Genomic DNA, 22,581 nt, shown 5'->3' with positions numbered 1-22,581 from the left:
ATGTCTTCCAAATCCCCAAATCCACTGAGCACTGAAAGCACACGGGGAGTCACAGGTCTGTGGTTCTTAATGAGAATCCAGACGGAGCCACTCCACACACCGGGTTACGTACTGGACGGTGGGAAAAAACCAGCTGGGTAAAACCTTCTGGTTTAGTTTACTGGAATTCTATGCCCATATCTGCTTAAATGACAACATAGTAAACGCTGAGAGCCATGCACCGTCTAAATTAAATCCACATATCGTCTCTCCCAACACCCAAATTAACGATGGCAAATGAACCGTCACCTTAAACGTCATCTCTTTGCGTTGAGCATTAGCTTGTAGGGTAAAAACTGCTGATTCTGTCCCAAAACCCATTCTCTCTTCCACAGCAATAATTTAAAGGCCACAGTTCCGAGCCTCACGGGCAGCAAGGTGTCAATGTGCAGCTCTGCCTGGGTCAACAGGATGCGAACAAAAGTGATGCTACCATGTCTGGTCCCTTTTCTACCTGTAAGAAAGCCACTTGCCCTGGAGTTCATTTTGATCTTCCCGTAAATTGGGACGCACAGGTGCAGACAATGTCACGAGACTGATGGGTCAAAAAGATGGAAGGAACCATATCCCGGTACGACTTACCATGTGCCATCTTGACTGCTCACGTCTTGAATATTACATAATTTTTAAAAATTCTTTCATTTACTGTATTTTTGTAGTCTCTTATTACAACAGCTTAGTTTTACCCTAACTAATAAACCCAGTGAACTCGATCCGTTAGTCCCACTTACCCTAACTGAAATCCTCTGTAACAGCACCGTCCCATAAGACTTTCTCAATGAATTGTTCTGTATCTGCAAGGCCCAATATGGTAGCCGCATGGGGAGACCAGGCCCTTGTGACGTGGCTAGTGTGCCTCAAGAACTGAATCTATGATTTTATTTAATTGTAGTTAATTAAAAATTTAAAAGCCACATGAGGTCAGTGGCCAGTTACTACTTTATTGGACAATGTAGTATCTGGAACGTGTAAAGTTGTGAAGGCACAACAATTAGGAAGACCCATGATCATCATAGAAAGACCCATATTTTAAAGCTTAGAGCTTTTGCTAGAATGTTACAGAGAACAGAAGGCCTCAAACCACAATTTTCTCAAAGTAGAAGTAGACACTGGGCTGAGACTAAAGTATGCAGTGTGTAGGGTTGTCATTTTAAAGCTGATACTAGCTTCTATTTCAACATGAAGAACACTTGGGATTCTTGTACACTACCATCAATACATTTATCTTCCATAAAACTAAACTCAGCAGAAGATTTTTTTGTGGGAGAGACACATGCAAAGCAGTCAGCAACAAGCAAGCTGACCAATAAGTTACTATCTTTATTCCATTACACTGAGACCTGGGATGGTGAAACTTAATTGAGAGATTAAGATTTGGAACGTCTTCTGATTCATTTGGGTACTCATTTTGTAAAACTCCACTTTGGAGAGGTCAAGTTTGCATTTATATTGTAAAACGCTACAAAACTCCCAGAAACTACCTGTGTTAGAAAGGAGACAAATGCCATGGGAAACGTCCATCTGAAACTTGTAGCTGAGGCTCTGAATACAATTATGAGAAACAAATAAACCAAACTGGGCACACTGCCCAGAGACAACAGTCAAATATAAACTTTGGAGAGAGACAGAAATGAAGCGAGGATGCTGAGACAAGAAGGGGGTGGCAGGGGGGATAAGGGCAAGAGAGAGAAGGGGGAACCACGGGTGAGGGAGATGGGGAGGCGGGGAGGGAGGGGGAGGAAAGATAAGTCGCCTACAGCAGGACAGATAATCAACTAGCAATGAAGGGGCAAAGAGAAGTGACTGGCCCAAAGTCTTAAAGGTATTCACAAGAGCCCTCATTTAAACCACTTTTGAGGAGGATTTACATAGACACGTATAAAATGGACATGGTTTTTGCCCCCGAGTCAGTTTAGTAGTAACCTGAAAGGGACACTCCAGCCTCCATTGTTGGACGAACTTGACCAGGAATGAAAACAGTATTTCTAACTACTGTGAAAAGCTGAATCTGAACCTTCACTCAGTAGGAAGAAATTTATAACTGTTTAAAGATTTAACCTATCCAAATACAAAGCAATAACAAACAGAGAAAGATACATGCAGCTCCATCACCCCTGAGCCTGCAAGCACGTGCAGAGAGAGGACGCTCATTCTTACGCCGGAATTTGGGTGTTTCTTTACCCTGCTTTTTCTAATAAGTTAGGAGAATCGCACCCAGTTGTCCTTAGGACTTGGGACTACAAAACTTCAGTGCTGCAATAGTTTTAAATCAAATGATATTACCCAAAGTGGAGTAGACTCTGTGTGCTCAGAATAAACAGCGAAAATTTTTATTTCCCAAAGTGGAAGTGTCTAAAACTCTAGTTTATAAACATTGCCCAGACATACAATGTATTGTAGAACAATGGACTAAGGGCTGCACCAGGACATGTAGCTTCCCATTCCAAGTCAGTTAAGTAATAATAATGATAATAATAGCAACCTATTTAATTGACTCTAAGTACCTTTTCCCCACCCCTCCCACCACCCATTTAACACCTTCATCTTACAACCAATATTTTCTTCAATCACTTTGGCAAATCATACTGTAATTTTGTGAAAGCTTCCAGTCATATGTTCTGAGTTCGAGAAAGCAGCAGCCTCAAATCATCTTAGATTTGATGAAATGCAGATTAGGATAAATCAGAAAGTAGCATTTGTTACATGCCAAGTACTATCACTTCATATCTACCAATTCAATCCACTCTCTGACAACTCTTGGGAGAGAAGAACTGCTACTAACTCCATTTTCCAGATGCAGAAATTGAGGCACAGAGTGGTTAAGTAACTTGCACAAGATCACACGACTAGTAATTGGCTGAGCCAACTGACACCCAGGAAGTCTGGCACCCAGGTCTGTGCTCTTAGCCACCACGCTCACTGTTGTGCCTCATACAGGACTTCGCCTGTCTTTTCAAGCATTTGGTACCCAAGCTTCTTGTTAATCTCCAAAGGAGTGCACTGGACTAATCATCTCTAGGGTCTAATCCATCTTTAAAACTCAGGGTGCCCTGACATGAAAGAGAGTACATCACTTCCCTTTGTAGGGCTGATACCATATTATTAAAGAAACAAACGTTACTTTATAATTGATTTCTTAAATTCCTTACAGAAGGATACTGGTTTTCTCTTCACTGACAGAAAACAGAAAATGAAAAAAAGCTTACAGGACAAAACTGAGGCATTTTTGTTCTTGGTTAAATATCAGTAATTTTAAATAAAGCAAATATTACTCTTTAGGAAACCCGACCACTACTTTTGTGCCATCTTCTGTCTAATTCAGCCTTTTCGATTTCTGTAGGATTGGACATTGGTGGACAAACTAAATCATAGCAAATAAATGTGCAAGAATCTGGCACGTAGCATATCATTCAATCTTGTGACTTTTAAAATAGAAACAATAAAGTGCACATATATATACACACCACACACGCACGCGCACATGCACACACACACACACACCAACAAATTTGTGTGTGTGAATGGTATTTCACATTGATTGAGGACTCTTGAAACAATGGGATTTTTCCCCCAGGTTTAGAACCATGAAAATGTCCATCACTGTATGAAACAGCATAGAAAACTACAAATCAGAGTGTTACTCCCTGAACTTATTTACAAAACAGAAATAGACTCCCAGACATAGAAAACAAACTTACAGTTACCAAAGGAGACAGCAGGGGTGGGGGAGATAATTAGCAGTTTGGGATTAACATACACCACTATATACAAGATAGGCAAACAACAATGACCTACTGTATAGCACAGGGAACTATATTCAATATCCTGTAATAACCTATAATGGAAAAGAACCTGAATCACTTTGCTGTACACCTGAAACTAACACAACATTGTAAATTAACCATACTTGCATTAAAAAAAGAATATTACCCCCTATTAATACCAGGTCTATCTTCAAATCACACAAACACTGGATCGCTCTACTTCATAGCAATATCCAGCTTTGCCATAATAAAAAAATAGCTCAACTCATTTTCAAATCCTTCATGCAGTTAGAACTCAAAAATGAAAACTTTACCAAAAAATAAACCACATGCTAGCTTCCCTCCATCAAGTGCTGATCTAAAGGGATCGTCCAAAAGACGGATAAATAGAGCATAGCTTATGCTGCTCCTGTGACAACTTCTTCCAGCTTTAGACAGGAATTTCCTGTTTTAAAAAATGAATTCCAAAAGCAATTTTTTTTTCAATTTTCTAAGTTTCTGGAAGAATTTATTCAAAGCCAATCCACCCGTTTACTGGGCCAAATGAGAAGTTACAAATAGTGTGAAGTAGCTGTTTGAGGGAGACACCAACTTAGCTCCCTTAAAAATGAGGTCCTGGGCTTCCCTGGTGGCGCAGTGGTTGAGAGTCCGCCTGCCGATGCAGGGGACGCGGGTTCGTGCCCCCGTCCGGGAAGATCCCACGTGCCGCGGAGCGGCTGGGCCCGTGAGCCATGGCCGCTGAGCCTGCGCGTCCGGAGCCTGTGCTCCGCAACGGGAGAGGCCGCAACAGTGAGAGGCCGCGTACCGCAAAAAAAAAAAAAAAAAAAAAAAAATGAGGTCCTAATGAGGTCGCCTGTCTTGCAAGTAGTGGGATCCAGATTCTAACTCGGGCTGTTTGCCTCCAAAGCCGCTTAACCAGTAACCCCCTACTGTATGCGCCGACTTCCTCACCAGACCCCGAGTCTGCAGAGAACAAGCGAATGTTTTATTCACCGCTATATCTCATGGGCAGGCCATGCCCGGGCCTGACAGATGGAGATTAATAAATATCTGCTGGCTAAATGAATTAATAAAGGAACTGAACAATTTAGATGAGCAAATGCCCAAGTGTATCAGTCCCTGAAAAATTCCTTCAGATCCTGGGTGGTGATGACGAGAGGAGAGATCAAAGACCAAATTAACTGTCCTGGCCTCCAGAACCAATTCGGGGAAACTCAGGTCAATCAGAACATAAGGTCTGTGAGCTAATGTGGCCCCCAAGCACCCAAACAGAAGGCGGAGTCTTTCTAGAACCTTCCATCTCATTCATCCCCTTCGGCCAATGAGTCCCCAAGTCCTTCTACCTCCTTTCCACTGCTGAAACCCAAACCTTCTTCCTCAGTCATTATGTCCCCGCTATAATTCAAGCTTTCACCTCCCCTCACTTAGCCGTTCTTCCTCCCCCCTACGTATACTACTGTTGGGGTCTGGATGGGGCTCCAGGAATAGCACCCTTCTCTCCGAATCAGATTCAAAACAAACTGAGGAAATCAGAAAAGAGGAGTGGCAGCGAGAGGAAAATGTCTCCTTTATTTCCAGGAACTCTAGTTCAGAGGTTGTATATAGTTTTAGGTCTACAGCCAAGTGGCTAATACTGAATCCAAGTGTTGGCAAGCATGAGACCAAAGCCGGTCTACTTCTGGGCAGAAGAGCTTCCCCCAAGAGGAAAACAGAATGGAGCTCAGATGTCGACTTTATTCCTTCCAAATTTACCAACCAGGTAAATACTCCAGGCCAGAAATTATATTAATGGCACTCCCTTCACAAGGAGTAGAAAAGAGGAATCTATGTGCCTGGCCAGCGATCTCTCTAAACCTGTCCCAAGCCGGCTGCCTTTGCTAAGCACTGATGCGCCCTCCTGCCATTCACAGGGCTTCACGCTGCCTTCACAGCCACGTGCACCGGCCTACTGCTCCAGGTATGGGGCTGAACTCAGATCATCCTCTCCTCCCCTCGTAGTTGACCCACTGGTTCCCGCCTCCTTGCCTGACCTTCTCTCATTCCCTCCTTAACAGCCTTGCCTGGCAAGCCCTGACTCATTTTTCCAGACCCAGTTCAAGGTCATCTTAGATAAGAAGTCCTTGTGAATATCCCCAGCTAAAGCTCACCACAGCCAGGTCTGTCCCCCATCGCATGCTTTAGTTTCGCCATCCATGGCTCTTTCAGTACTTTATTCCATCTACTAGACTGCAGGCCCCTAAATCAAGAACAATTTCTTATATTGTTTACCCCTCAAAACCGAGCACAGATTCTGGTACATGGATAGATTTACTGGATTAGAGATGCAAGTAGCTAGATGCAAAGGACATAAAAATTCCATACAAATAAAATGCCACAGTGGATCGAATCCAGCTGAGAGCACCTGACATAGTCCCTCAAAGTAAGGGGTTAATAAGCATTGTGAACAAAGATATATCTAAGGGAAATCAAAGAAAATTTTATTTTAAGAAGTTACATTGAATTGGGCCTGAACTGAGCAGGACTTGATTGGTAATCAAATAGAAAGAACAGTCCAAGAAAAACAAAACCCATGACAAAAGACACAAATCTAGGAAAATAAAAGACATATTTGGGGAACACTGAGGTTCCTAGTTTAGCCAGGGTACGGAGTACATATAGAAGAGCATCCTGAGAGAAAGCCAGAGAGGGAATCTGTCTAAGCACACATAGGGCCTTGAGTACCAAATAAAATAAATTTCTACTTAATTTACAGACGACAGGAGTCGAAGAATATTTTCTAAGAGAGTAGCTGCTTAATTATGCCAAGGAAACTATATAAAATCTGGATCCTTGTAGTAGTGATAATAACAAACTAATAATTTGTTTTTCAATTCCTTCCAAATTTCTCAGGACCACAGTGACTCTGAGCTTACAGTCATTTGATAATCTCAACGGAACATTATTTGAGCATAATAAAAGGATTAATAAACTATTTAGGATGATCAACAGACTAAATATTAATTTGTCATCATTTTTCATTTTGCTTACGATTCTGTCAACCCACCCCTGCATGTTTCATCCACCTAATGAATCCGTACTTGCCACTGGCCTATCATGTAATAAGCCTTGCCAATTTCCCAATTCTCTTAATAGCCAGTATCACAAAACGCTGATTTCAGGCAGTAATAACTATGACCATCTGTTTCTACTTCACCATTTCTTCTTCACTATTCAATTACCAACTGTGGTGAGCTTCAGAGATCACTCTTCAAAAATAGAACCACGGAGAAATTATTGAGATGTCTGACTTCAGTGCCAGAGTTGAACAAACGGATCAGACAGATAACTGGTCTCTAGACCCATCTGCAGTCAATTCTGAGTTACAGCAGCAAAACAACGCTGAACAAATTCCAATACGGCTCTTCAAAAACAGCACCTGGAACTATAAGCCTGGTTTTGCTCTTTTGCCAACTAGCTATGTACTTTTGGTCAAGTTACTTTAGTGCATGGGGCTTTATTTCCTAAATCTATACAATGAAAGGATTAGACTAGGTCCCCAAGCAAAAATCCATTCATGTCTCTTAACTGTCAGATGAAGGCTCCCTTTTAAGAACAGCCAGGATTCCCAGAAAGATGATTTTCCCAGCAGTGGCATCCTGCCCTTGACCACTGCCAGAATAGCATCGTATTCAGCTTCTCCGTTGTCTTATACTGGTTTCCCCAGTAAATAGTCTCTGATATGATTTGAAGTACAGGTGCTTTGTTGGGAAGTACCCTTGGCATCACGCTTAGGAAAGGCAAGGGAGAAGGCAGGCAGAGACAGAATTTGGTCTGTGATGCAGATGCAATATAGGACTCAGCCAACTGGAGTTCCAGACCAAAGATGGCTCTTCAGAGTGGTCCCAAACTGTACCCCCGCCTCAAAAAGTCATTCGATGGGGGCTGCTCCCTTGCCCTGAGTGACAGTAATTTCCGAGAAGCCCTGAGCCATGCTGGGGGTATGACACAGTCAGTCCCGGAGGGGCTAACTGCACAGAGAAGGAAAACAGCCACTACATTCACCTCAAATCTTCTGAAAGTAAGAAAAAAGGGCATGAAGCATGGTGAGTAAGAAAGAAATGGATTTAAAAGAAACACCTGGACTCTGTATGACCTTAACCAAACTCTCTGATTTCTTTGTGCCTCAGTCTCTTTCACTGTCAGCTGATCTGTGGTCAATTTCACCATGAACACATCCAAGATTCTATTACATGTTTCATTCTTGGTCTACCCTCAAAGCCCTTTTATCACCTACCTCAAGGCTTACAAAGATTGTGAAGGTAAAACCCCCACACATATCCAACCTCTCCAGAAGCATTTTGAGATTCAACTCCATTAACTGTGAAGAGTCGACCAACAGCAGCAAATTCAAATCTACACACCACGGTGGACACACAGCTAACCCACGATTAAATTAGATTTGCAGGCAGCAGCTTGGAGATTTTGATGTTAGACTGAATACATTACTCAGTTAGTTGTAACTTTATTACCCATGCTCCCCCTTGTGAGGCAATTTTCCTTATGGGAAGTAAAGCAACCCCAACCAAAGCATTTAAAAATGATCCTTTTCCTGTTTTTATTAGCCTGTATCAAAGAAAAGACTATTTGAAGCACAACCAAGGGGAGGGAATTGGCTTTTTATTGCTCAGTTCATGTTGTGGCTTCAGGAATGGAAAAAGACTCCCCAAGGAAATACTGTCTCTCAAAACAAGCTCACAGGGTGATCAACAAGAGAGGTCTTTGGGAGAGATGGAAAATAGAGAAAATTATTAAAATATAATTAAGTAGGCAAAGTGGATGCAAGATGAGATGTGAAAAGTAAGCTGTTCAGGACAGAAATGTCATGACTTGAAATTTATTTTCATAGTAGTCTCCGCAATATACACTGTCCAAATGGGGCTACATAAATCTTTCCAACCAACGGAGCAACTGTTGATGTTTAAAATCAAAAACCAAAAGACAAAAAAAACCCCAAAAAGACAAAAATGAGGGTATGAATGCTGCCTGTGAATCTGAATTTACGCTCTGGTACTTCAGAACAAACGTCAACCAGGCTCAGTGCCGTGCAGAGTACAGTTCTCACCAACAGAGATTATAGCCACTCCTCTGAGCTGAACACATAGTCAGGGAAACCAACAAACTACAACATACAGTTCCAAGGGGGTATCATGTCACAGAACCATTTCAAGTCTGTTCATAAACTACAGACACCTCTATCCCAAGTTCCATCTCAGAAAGCTAGTGTGTTGGACTATTTGATTCTTCTGTAGTTTGATTCTTACGGTGACCCTTTGTCTAAAGCTGTTCCTCTAACAGAAAACATACTATTAAAAAAAAAACGGGGCTTCCCTGGTGGCGCAGTGGTTGGGAGTCCGCCTGCCGATGCAGGGGACGCAGGTTCGTGCCCCGGTCCGGGAAGATCCCACATGCCGCAGAGCAGCTGGGCCCGTGAGCCATGGCCGCTGGGCCTGCGCGTCCGGAGCCTGTGCTCCGCAACGGGAGAGGCCACAGCGGTGAGAGGCCCGCGTACCATAAAAAAAAAAAAAAAAAAGGCACTTTAATTTTAATTGTATTTTTTAATTCCTTATAGGTTACATATTTCTCTTCATTTACAGAAAAAAAACAGATGTGAGGAATAATGGATTTTGCTGAATTTATAGAAAAGGGTTATTTAAATAATCTCGTGTATGTATACACATATACACACACTACAGCTCAATAATGTTTTTCTTTTTTTCCGAAATTGATTATTCCACTTCTGATTTTAGTAAGGAGGGAAGCCAGGAACAGAAGACCTACTAGAAACCATTCCAATCATACCAGACACATCTAATAACTTTTATAGTTTGCATAATAAAAAGGAGAAAAATAAAGATGCAGAGCCCCCAGCATGCAGTAGGTGAATGTATAAATGTACAAGGATGCATAATGCTACAACCCTTTAACCAGAGAAGAGAACAGAGCCAAAGGCGTAATTTATTAGAGATCAATTTTTAAATGCTTTCTAGATTGATTTACTTAAATTGTCACGTAAGCTCAATTTCCAAAGCAGCTGAAACAAATATTACCAAACAATACAATCTGCAATGAAAACTAGACAGCAGCATTCTACTCAATACCCATTGGAAACAGTTAAGTCCACAATACTGTAAATCAGTGAAGTTGAAACGTCTTCTGCAATTGTTTTCAGCAATGCTGAAAAATACATATTTCATTTTCCTCATTGAAAAGAATTAAGTCCACAATACTGTAAATCAGTGAAGTTGAAACGTCTTCTGCAATTGTTTTCAGCAACGCTAAAAACTACATATTTCATTTTTCCTTAAGTACACAAGCTATTTTCATCCATAAGATAGATCCACACTGTTCAAAATAAAAGTCCAAGTTAGAATATCCTCAGAAGAAAACATGCCCAGAAAAACTTTCTTTTAAGAGTAAAATGTTCAAGTCTAAGAAAAGTTCACTGAAAATATGATAGGGTTTTCATAGACTTTTTTAGATCCAATAAAGATCATGGCTACAGATTCATCCTCATGTATTTGTTTAACAAAAATATATTAAGGACCTAACACGTGAACAAGGTTAGAGTCATGTCGCGTAAGCATGTGGTCGGATGAGCAATAAATAAATACAAAGGAAAAAGAAACAGAAAAAAACAAAAAAGCAGACAGTAAACCAGAGGACAATGAATGGAAAGTAAAGCAGTTAAAGGCTAAATGACAGTGTGGATTTCCATCACAACAACATCAGAACCTCAGTGACCTCTGATAGCAACTCATCCTAAAGGGCTTGTCCAGGACCAAAACACTTCCAAAGACCTCTGAACAATGCGGTTCTTCAACAGCAAAGGAAACCAGAAGACTGAAAACAATGACTCCAGTGATGCTGATTGGCCCCAGTTTTAGAGTTGATTCTCTGATGCTCCCAAAAGTAAAGCAACTTTCTCTACGCATCTAGAGCAGAAGCTTTCAGAAGGAAACACCCCTCACAGCCCCAGCTGAGTTTTATCAGCTAGCAAGTGACACCCTAACAAACAAGGCCATCTTGTCCTGAATATTTATCTAACAATTCACTCTGCATTCTCATTATCATAATCTTACCACTGCAAGGCTGCTCCCCTGAGCAGTGGCACAGCTCTGTGGCCTGAGACAACCAAGGGGGAGCAGGCTTCTCTGCTTCTATCAATACTAGAGCTCCAAAAGCAATTAAAGGACAGGATGGATGCTTGCAGACCCCCACTTTCATCCTTGGGTGCAAGCAATTTAAAATACTGTCACAGATGCCTGGTGATAATACCCTAGCATGATTATATTATTTTATCTTGTAGCATTTTAAGGGAAGCCATATTATGATAGAAAGTGTACTAAATTTAGAATCGGAATGACCCCATCTATTCTCAACTGTAAAATCAAGGCAAATCATTTAACCTGCCAAGGCCTCAGTTTCCTCATCTACAAACTGGGGATCATGGCAGACACCCCTCCCACAGTCCCTGTGATGATAAATGAGATTAATTTCTGAAACGCTTTATAGTTTCCAAAGCAATTTCCTAGACATACGCATGGAGAAGTCTCCCAGGGGCTAGCAAAGATAAAGGCAAGTACAAATACATATTGGAATAATTCCCCACATTAATAGCTGTTTCAAATCCATACTTTTGAAACCAGAGGAAAATACAAGATATAACTTATAAACTACTTAGGAAGGAAAATGTGAACACCTCTTTCAGTCCTCCGTTAGCTTTTGTTTGTGAGCAGGTGGCCATCCCAGGTCAAAAGCTATCCCGGCACCAAGATAATTTGCTAACACTCTGGGGCGAAGTGGGACAGCCTCCCAGCTCTACTAGGCGCTCTGAAGACTCTAGAATATGCTAATTATTTTACAGGCTGCCATTCTCAGAGACACTAGTCAGCCTGCCAATTTGTCAGCAGATTGGTGCCTAATGAGCAGTTAATTGGCCCTTGGGAGAGCCAGGTAAAGTGAGTTGAAAGTCTCCTTCCAAAGATGTCTTTCATTTTTGCTCACCTCATCCACATAAAACTGTCACTTTCATTTTTAAGGGGCTACTTCTCAGTCACTGAAATCCTTTGAAACACACAAACAAAACAAAGATCAGGAAAGATGCTGGCTGCCACTGACATGCCCAGGCAGGAGGGGGTCAGGGGCACAGCGGAGAGGGGCACAAAAGCTAGCACAGCCACAGGGATTTCAGACCAGACTGGACCACTCACCAGCTCTGTGCCCTGGGCAGTCAGTCCGCCTTGCCTCGAAGCTCCTGTGTTGGCAACTGCAAAATGGGATGATCTGTGCCCGCATCCCTGGCTGTCTTGAACTACAGGAATGAGTGTGTGTAACATGCTCGGGGAGGGAAGTAGCATCTACTAAGTGCTCAGTAATTGTTACTATTACTGAAATGACCGAAAATACAGTAAACTTGGCAACATCCAAGCCTACCGAGTAACTATTAGTAATTGTTTTTGTTCCTTGAGCTAAGATTTTTGTTTTTGTTTTTGTTTTTTTTGCGGTACGCGGGTCTCTCACTGTTGTGGCCTCTCCCGTTGCGGAGCACAGGCTCCGGACGCGCAGGCTCATAGGCCATGGCTCACGGGCGCAGCCGCTCCGTGGCATGTGGTATCTTCCCGGACCGGGGCACGAACCCGTGTTCCCCGCATCGGCAGGCGGACTCTCAACCACTGCGTCACCAGGGAAGCCCGAGCTAAGATATTTGTAAGAAAAGAGCACTGAGTAGAACAGTGATTCCATTCTTTACGGTAGAGGGCAATCAGTGCCCTAACACAAGTTCTCTCTGAATTTCTCCTCTTCTTCCCTCTCCTCTTATTTATGTTTCTTCCGCTCCACCCTCAGTCTCATACGTGTTCTTCCTCTCCCTGGGGTCTGAGCCACCTCCGACAGCTGCACCGTGGAAGACCTGGCCTTAGACGTGGACCTAACCCAGAGGCTCCTGAGATTCAATTCGAGTACTCCATCGGGTCAAAGGTTCAACTGCACATACAAGGAGCCTTTTCCTGACTTCTCCGCCTTGCCAAAAAGTGGGTGACTCGCAGCCAGAAGGTCAATCTGTGAGCAGAAGAAAAATTCCTGAAATTTTTCTCTAGAAATTCTGATTCTCTTTCCACTGCTACATCTGCTTGGAAAATGCAGCACAGGAATTTACCACAGAAAGGGTAGCAAACAAAAAAAATGTTTTAATAACATTTCTACACGTTGCTCAAGGCTTCTAAAGTTACAATTATGAGTTTGTGCGGTGTTAACAACTGTTTTTCATTTTGTTACTGGTTTAGAAGTTAAATAGGGATTGATAGAGTGAGCATATCTAATGCACAACCGAATAAAGATTTACGACTCCAGACAAAGTTGACACTCCTTCACCCAGGGAAGGGGGAGAATGGTGACCCCGTGTTTAGATTTCATTACTCAGGAAAATTCAGAGATGGTTCATAATCAGTCATGTCAGAAGTCTGAAAGTTGTACGTCTCTGGGGTATGAACTAGCACACTTAAGAAGCATCTGCCTGCAGGCTCCCATTCCCCTTGGTTGCAGGGTACAGGTGTGGTGAGGACCTAGGCTGGTCAGGTCCTGCCCCTCCATTGAAGCCTTCCAAGGTCCTCGCTTACAGGTCCCACAAGAACCACTTCCCACTGGAATAAACGATATCCGAAATGGAACATGAAGATTTTCGGGAACAATTAGGGAAAGACTCCTAACAAAAGATTTAGTTTCTCCCAAGAGTGTAAGCGACTCCCCCTCCAATGTACCTGTTTTCTTTTTTTAATTGAAGTATAGCTGATGTATAATATCGTGTTAGTTTCAGGCATACAGCACTGTGATTCAGTTATATATATATATATATAAAATTTATATGCATATAATTATATAATGTGTGTGTATATATATATATATATATTCTTCTTCAGATTCTCTTCCCTTATAGGTTATTACAAAATATTGAGTATAGTTCCCTGTGCTATATATAGTAGGTCCTTGTTGGTTATCTATTTTATATATAGTGGTGTGTATATGTTGTTATTGTTGTCGTTGTTTTAGAAAATATGTGCATCCTTTAGATGTTTGGGGAGTTGCAGATATGGTCCAGTGCTGTCATTATTTAGAGCTGCTCTAGTCTTATGCCCACTTCCCACTTATCACTTACATTCACACTTAGCACGTCGGAAAAGTAGGGTCCCTCTGTGAATCAGCATTTATCATCTTGTTCTGAAATCACTGGCCTCCCTGCCTAGCTTTTCAGTTAGATACTGAACTTCCTTAAAGCAAAAGTCTTATTCTATCTAGAGATTTAACGCAGTGAGTAGATGGAAGAAGAGGTCTAAATTTCTGTAACCAAAACCCAAAAAAAGCTACATTCTGGGAAAGTTCAGTAGATATGGACTTTATCACCCCGTGGCAGAACTGCCTGTCTAGCTCATGCACAGAAGACATGGCGCTGAACAAAAAGGAGTCAGGGCTCCTTGAGAAGGATGCTGTCTTTGTGAGGTTCTAGTCAATTTGTAGCTTCTGATCAGATGTCACTAACCAATGATGCCAATTAAGTCTTATCAACAAAGTTAAAACATTAATTCAAGATAGTCAACACAAGCACAATTCAGGGTCTTGCTTCAACTTCAGGAGATCTACATGTTTTAGGGTCATAATAAAAGGCACAGTAGGTAGAGTCCGTATCCATTACTGCACTGAAAATAGGACATGTCATTTATCAAACCCCATTTTTGGTTCAGGAGATTACGTACCACCGAAGGCAGGGAAACAAATTAAATCAGTTGATTTTCCAATTAATATCTAAATATATCTAAAAAGACATAAACACATACATGTAACAGAGAGAGAAAATGAACCTAGAGGAAGTGGGGATAGTACTTTTCAACAACTACAAGGATAGAAACGTATTAAGGGGGGGAAGTAGCAATATGAGTTCAAATCAAACAATAACACTTCATCAAACATAACTGCAACCCACAGACACAGAAAACAAATGTATGGTCACCAAATGGGAAAGGGGGGAGGGACAAATTAGGAATTGGGGATTAACGTATACACACTACTATATATAAAATAGATAACCAACAAGGACCTACCGCAGAGCACAGGGAACTGTTTTGTAGAGCACAGGGAACTATTCTGTAATAACCTATGATGGAAAAGAATCTGACAAAAATAGATATGTATATATGTATAATTGAATCACTTTTCTGTACACCTGAAACTAACACAACATTGTAAATCAATCATACTTCAATTTAAAAAATAAATAAATAACTGCACATGGCAAATTGTTCGCTAGGGATCTTGCTGTAGGGTCCTACGGTAGACCCCTTAGCTGATGCAGAAATCTCAAGCAAAACAATCTTTCCTGTGGTCCCCCTTCCCATGTGCGAGGACTCACTTCCTCATTAGGCAGCCAGTCTCAGATGCGGGCAGCTCTCATCATTAGCTCTTCCTCAGACTGCGTCAAATCTACCTACGTGCTAGTAACTTACATATCTTGGTCTTTGCTCAGCACTCTGAAATTTAACCTTCATCATGACAGCTCTTCAAATATTATGTTTTAAGGTATTAAGTTTCTAAAGGTCATTTATCCCCTTCTTCATTATTCAGAGAATTAATTCACTCTAGATTTTACTCAAGATACTGTCACGTGCTTTACTACATTCCAAATGCCATGGTACGTGATATCTAGGAGTTTCCCTCAATCAAAGAGCTAAGCCAAGTAGTCTAATCAACTTCCAGACACACCACTCAATAAGGGCTAAGGGTAAAAGTGATTAGCAATTACTCAATCTACCCAGAATTCATTCTGTTTCAAAGGGCAGAGAGAGCTGACACAAAGTTGAGGTGAGTTGATTCTTAAGGAGAACGAAAAGTTACCTCTCTTCTCTTTCTCTGTTTTAAATATGCAAAAAGACTCCTCAAATCTCTGAAAACACTGTCAGACCAAAAATGGTACTGATAGCTTCACTAATGCTTTGATTTGTGCCAAACAGTGGAATCACTATCATATATCTTGATTTTCATCAGAATGAATTTATTTACTGGAGGCAAAAGATAAAGAGCTACATCCATCTAAGAATTACAGAGACCTTTGGAGAGATCTTCGGGTGAGCAGTCACACATCCAGTAAGTCAGGCAACATCTACTGGTTGCAGAATGAAGGGCATTTCCTAGGCTCCCCCTCCCCTCCCTGCAAAAGCAGTCACAAACCATCTGCTAAAATACCATTGGATAAAACATATTTGTAAAGACTCTAGGCAAAAAATATGCCCAGTAGCCAGACTGACTCTGTTCCACTCTAGCTGACTACTTACAGAAGACTGATGATGTTACACTTTTACACTTGCATAAAATGATGATGCAAGCCCTCCAGCATAAAGAGTATTCACTTTGGTAGAACACAGTGGTTGAAAGGAACAGTCAACATGCTACATGGATCCTCAGGGCTTAGTCCCTCACTTCTTTTAAGTTTCAGTCTAAATGCCAGTTTTTCCATAAGGCCCACAGTGACTACTCTAATTAAAATTGCCACACCCTTCTCTTCTCAACTCCCATCAGTCCTTTTTTTTAAGATTTTTTAGATGTGGAGCATTTTTTTAAAGTCTTTATTGAACTTGTTACAATATTGCTTCTGTTTTTTATGTTTTAGTTTTTTGGGCCAGGAGGCATATGGGATCTTAGCTCCCCAACCAGGGATGAAACCGGCACCCCCTGCGTTGGAAGGCAAAGTCTTAACCACTGGACCACCAGGGAAGTCCCCCCATCAGTCTTAATTTGACAATTTTCTTTATGCAGAGCCTTGGCCCCTTAGAACTTACCATGTGGTTTACTAAATGACTGTGCCTGTGTGCACACGTGTTAACTGTTCCATTTCACCTCCCTCCCAACACACATGGACACATGCACACAGATGAAGGTAAGATTGACCAGGACAGGATCTTTATCTGTTTACTGTTGTATTCCAAGAATCTAGAGGAGTTCCTGGTACATGGTAGGAAATAAGAAGTCAACATATATTGGTTGAATGAAAGAATGAATAAGTAACTCTGGGCTTAGACAGACTTGGCCCTGAGTCCCAATTCCACCTACGCTACCTGTAGGATCTTGGGAAAATGATCATCCTCTCTGCACCTCTGTTTCCTCATCAGTAAAATGGAGACATAGGAACACCTGCCCCATAGGATCAGGATTGTCATGAGAATTACATTGTAACAGGGAAGAACAAAATCTGACACCATGTTGGATCTGTTTCTTTTACTTTAACCTTTGCTCTCCAGTTGCTTTTTGTTACTATAATCACTAAAAAGATGTTGTCTATAGCTATTGGCATACCTAATGGCCTCCCTCAGGGAAGCCTGCCCCTCTGCCTAAATGTTAAACTAAAGTGCCTTTGTTCAGTTCACAGGGAAACATTCTGCCCACCTGTGGATTGCTGCAAGAAAGAAGAAAGTAACACATCCCCTCCCTGAGGCTGGCCAAACCAGGAGGTGTTTTGCAAGACTTACCGCCTTTTTATTTTACTTCCTCACCTCCTCCCCTTCTCTGTTCTATAAAAGAAACTAGCACACAGACCCCATAAGATGGTACTCTGGGACCCTAGTCTGCCATCTTCTTGGACGCCCGGCTTTCCGAATAAAGTTGCCATTCCTTGCCTCAATAACTCGTCTCCCGATTTATCGGCCTGTCGTGCAGCGAGCAGAGTGAGCTTGGACTCGGTAACAACAAGAGTCAGCGTCCACGAAGGGCTCAGGATCAGGCTTGGACAAAGTAAGCATTCAATAAATGTTACTTGCCATCGTTATTATTCTTTCAAGATACGCTTCCCAAAGTGGTGATGGATTGGTGATGATTTATGCTCCCAGGCAACATATCTGAGAAGCACAGATCTGAGATGGTGAAAAGGGACTCGGGGCGTTGATAGAGCAGCAGAGCTACCAAGGTCAAGCCCCATCACAAGGCCTCAGCAGCTCCAATTCAAGACAGGCAGGATTTTACAAAGGAGCTGTTAACAGTGCAAGGACGACAGACTCAGCCCTGCTGGAGTAGAATAAACATAACAACGAAACCACTGAGTAAGTGAGGGTGAGGCTGGAAACCTTAAAAGGCAGGAAAAGCAGCTCCTCTCTCACTACTTGAACAGAGAGATTTGTTTATTTAGTTTAACTGGAGTCAAAGCTAATGGTTCTAATGGCTTTGAATCACCTCAGCTTATTCTCCAGATTTCTACACATGGGTTGTAACTTAAATTTTATGAAAGAAGACAAAGAGAAAAAATCAGCCCTCCATAATGAGAGTTTACCGGAACATACTAATCATACAGACATGCGCTTATATTTCTAGAAAGCTGAACATCGGCAGTGGTGTGGCAACTTTTTCCTGGAGCGAAATCCAAGTCTGCCTAAAGGCTGAGAACTAAATCATTAACCTGAACATTCACTAAGTATTTAGGAAAACAAAACACTGGAAACACCCAATATTGATAAACACATAACTTTAATCTCAGCAGAAAAAAGCAGAGACTGATTGAGTTAAGAGAGGAAGTGGGAATAAGTAAGGAAGATAGAGATGAGGGTAAAGGGGATAACAAAGGGATTGGGGCATCTACTGATTTCAGGGCAGTAATAGCCTTAACTTCCCTATTTATTATAACATGTCTTCCCAAGGCGAATCTCTGTTAAGTGGTCCATTCAGGCATTATAAGAGCAAACTAAAATGAAGGACTGCATGCACAAGGATGAGCATGACAAATAAAGCCAATAAAAAAAAAAAATTCTCTCCTCACTCTATAGAAGAAAGACCTTAAGATTTGGGGACAACTGAGCAAGGTCACAGTAGCTAAGTTGAAGCTGGAATCAAATTTCTAGACTCTCAAATCAGTGCTTTGCATCCTATATCAGAACTGCCTGGAGCTTTTAACACGCATGTGATAAGTAGTTCAGATTCAGTTTCTGACAAGCTCCCAGGTGATACTGCTGCTGCGGGGCCTGGAATGATGCAGAAGTAGGAAGCCTCTGTCCCATTGCACCTGCCAAGGTAAGTCTTGGGAATTTTTTTTTTTTTAATAAAAAAGATATTTTCCAGGAGCAGGAGAAAGTGAGATTACAGATGAAATACTGAAGTTTTGAAAGTTCTAATAATTCACAACAATATCTGTAAACTTTCAGGGCCATTTACATGGTGTCAGCTCCACTAGTAAGTAAAATATACTGAAGTTACAGTTTTTTTAAGTATACACAAACACCGATGTTTTATAGTTGGGGGATCTCTCACTGAGCCATTCTGTGGATATGCATTTGTTGATAATTTGAAATACACCACACCTAAATTGCTCTAAATCTATGAAACTCTCTTAATTCTCAGTCTGCTTTGATAATAGAAATACGATGTCTAGGGGTTGCTTTCACTTTCTTTGAAAGTTGACATTTTAGATAAGAAAGATTTAGATAAGGATTTGGTGTGGCACTAACACACCAAATTCCAAAAGGCTTATCTGCATAGATTTTACCATCCAATAGCACCATGTAATAAGGCTGACCATACCCAACCACATATATTATAACCATATAATACATTACATATATTATAATGACATATATTAGGAGAGGCCCGGTGTAACTGGGGGGAGAAAAGATTTTTGAAAAGCTCTTGTTATTCGATTTCTCTATGTTCCCCCACACCTATCACAGAGGAATGGCGATGCACTTGAAGAGAGCTGATGAACGCTGAACACAACGTGTCCCTCCAGCCAAAACTCAGTTACCTCCCAAAGCTTCCTTTTGGTCCCCTTAAATCAGCTGAGCCCAAGAGATTTTTCCTATAAAAAGTCCACAGTGTATCTAAATCAGATCCCAGTAAAATTTCACTTCAGCTGAAGTGAAAACGCAGAGGTAGCATTTACGGATAACAGCTGGAGAACATTAGTTCTCTGTCTCTCCTTTTCTCTCCCAAGGGTTGAAAACTCCACTGTTCAGACAGGAAGTAGTCATACACCACACACTGTACAATGCAAGAACGCTGGGATCTAAGAACAAGTTGCATAGGAATAGGAAGAGTGTGAGGGGTTTTGTTGAAGAACACAGAGCAGTGACCCTGTGTTCCTCTTGGGGTGTCCATTCCCCCCACCAGTGTTCAAATCGCATAACGTATGCACACCCAGAACTGACAGGCACACACTTCACTCCCCGAAAGCTTCTTTAATAACTCAGAGTAAGGAGGCTTAATCTTTCATTTTTCCGAAATTTTTTAAAACATTAACTTCAAGAAGTTTTGGGGGGTGGCCAAGATTCTCCATTAATCTTTTTTGGCATAATTTCACGGTTGCTCTCTAAAAAGATCACCTTTTAACTTTTTAAAAAAGAAACTGTCAGGAAAAAAAATCTCTTTCACATAACTGCCCAGAATAAGGAAATATATATATTTCATATATATACGTGGAATTCAAAACATGATGCTCTGGAAAAGAATGATTTAAACAAAAGGTTCTTGTGGATACGGTTTTTTAGGGTCGGTTTCTGCTGTAATTCCACAAAGCTGCTGAGAAGGAACACAGACGCAAACACGGGGAGAGGCATCCACATTCTGTGGCCACAGCTCAAAGTTTTGAAGAGGATGATAGGAGTTTCCCTAACACCACAGGCTGAAGAGCCATTCTGCATTCCTACCAGTCTTCAGGCGCTGGACCCCGTTTCTAACCGCCGGTCCTCTGGGGGCGGGCTGTAAAACCGACCCTGTCTCTTCCACTCCCCTCCAGCCAAGTTCACGAAAAGACAAACCTTCCTAACTACTGAACTGCGGGAAATGCCTTTGCCGTATGCATATGAGGGGCATGCAGTTAATCAACCGGGTTACAACACTACGGTTCTATGCAAAGGGCGGGGAGGGGCGAGGGAGAAGCCAACCCACATATCCATCATCCTTTTAGGAGTAGGTGGAGTTTAAAGTTTCCCCAACTTCCAAGTTCCCACTTGACAGGCAATATTTCTGTGCAATTTCCAGCCCCACGTAACAGATGGTCCTCTGCCCGTCTCGAGCCCCGAGAGAGCCCAGACAAAGCCCCCCGCCACTCCTCGCCTCACACGGCTCCTAGGTGGTCAGTTTTACGAAGCTGTCAGCTCGGGGGCAGTGAGCAGAGAATGGAAACTTAACTTCTTCCAGAAGTTTTTCCTGCTACAGGAGAGTCCCGGGGAATGGTGCACAAAGGCCTGGGAAAATTTTCACTGCGTTGTTTTTCAAAAACGTCTTCCGCCCTCTGCCAAACCATCATCCGAAACCCCAGATGCCCAGGGAAGGGAAACTGAGGCACATGGTTTCAGAAACAGACAGAAATGCAACTCGAGCCGTCCCAAAGGCAACCTGGGAAGTTGCTTAGAGAGACCCCCGCGGTGGGAAAGCATCCTCGGGGCGCCGAAGTACTCAGAGCCAAAAGGGAAGGTGACGGCCCAGACAGGGTGCCAAATGGGGATGCGCCCCGGCAGCGTGCGAGAATCTTCCTTCCCAGACGGGAGGGCGAGGGGAAGGGAGGGGGGCGCGACTGGGGAGTTGTGAGGACTGGCGGCCCACTCACCCTCACTGCCGTACTGTTTGCCATTGTTCGCGCCCATCCTGCCGCCGTCATGCCCGCCGTCTCCCTGGACACTCCATAGGTGGGGCGCACCGCCTGCGCGCTCCGCCAGAGGAAAGCCCGCCCGACGGGACCTTTAGCTGCGCATACCCCACGCTCCGGGGCCGATCTCCGGACGGGGGCGGCCCCCGCACTCCGGTGGGAGGAGGCGCTCCGTCCCCTCCTGGCACCCCCGACTGCGCCGGGTGGGGCCGGGGGGCGGCCGCCGCCCTTAAAATCCGCGTTCGGGGCCGGCGGGCGCAGCGCCGCGGAGAGCCCGCGCCCCGGGGCCGCCCAGAGGCTCGCCGCGCCGCCGCCGCCGGGTCCCCATCCGCCCGCCCCGATCCCCCTGCGGTGGACGCTGAGCCGCGCGGGCTGCCGGGGCTCCCGGGCTCCGCCGCTTCCTCCGGGCGCCCCTGCGCACCCGCGGCTTCCCCAGGGAGGGCGCGGCGGCCACTTGTTGCGGGTGCCCGGAGCGAGCAGAGACTCGCGACCCGGCGCCGCTCGCCCAAGGGCCGGACTTTTGTTAGCGCCAGGCGCCTCCTCTCGCCGCCCAGCGTCAATCACAGCTGGAGCCCCGGGGAGGAAGGCCGGCCCGGAGATGCGCGGCCTTTTAAAGGGGCAGCGCGCCTTTTCGGGGCTCCGGCTTCCAGCCTCAGGCTCCGCGCAGGCCCTGCGCGCCACCAGCGAATCGCTTCGGGCGAAGGAACACGCTCTTGGCTCTATTTTACTATTGTTCTTTTACCGGTTGGGCCCCTAGTTAGTAAGATGAGCTTCCGGGCGTCGTTTGAAATCCCTTGGGTTTGCCTGCAGATATGGCCTATTTTAGGTGTGGTGGCATTTAAAATCAACACGCATCAGAGGCTGATTCTGTCTGACAACTCCAGGTAGGCGTGCTGGTATCCTCCTGCGGCTCCCACGTTTGGGACTGAGGCGGGGAATGGGGACGCGAGGGAGGGAAAACTTGAGGGGAGCTTAGCAGGGAGTCACTGCAGAGCCAAAGAGATTCCCCGCCCCGGTGCGGAAGGTTTCCTGGCTCAGAAGTTTTAAGAGCTTCCGAGCCAGGAAGTGTATTTTCTCCCCGTTTCTATGTTTTTTTTTTTTTCTTCTTCTTCTTCTTCTTGTGGTTGGTGTTAA

The 22,581-nt window shown here is 43.4% G+C and overlaps 1 protein-coding gene across 1 annotated transcript in view; it reads right to left on the bottom strand.

The window, feature by feature from the left end:
• FBXL7 (F-box and leucine rich repeat protein 7) overlaps positions 1-21,591 on the bottom strand; it is a 419,772-nt gene extending 398,181 nt beyond the window's left edge. The window contains exon 1 of the mRNA XM_082651918.1: positions 21,409-21,591. Within this exon, the coding sequence (XP_082508044.1) occupies positions 21,409-21,445 (37 nt within the window). The 5' untranslated portion in view covers positions 21,446-21,591. The remainder of the gene's footprint in view (positions 1-21,408) is intronic.
• Positions 21,592-22,581: the final 990 nt, after the last annotated feature.

Source organism: Grampus griseus (genome assembly GCF_964374135.1).
Source record: "Grampus griseus genome assembly, chromosome: 3".
NCBI classification, from domain to species: domain Eukaryota; kingdom Metazoa; phylum Chordata; class Mammalia; order Artiodactyla; family Delphinidae; genus Grampus; species Grampus griseus.
The sequence above is the reverse complement of the archived record's forward strand: the minus strand, read 5'-3'. Positions and strand labels throughout refer to the sequence as shown.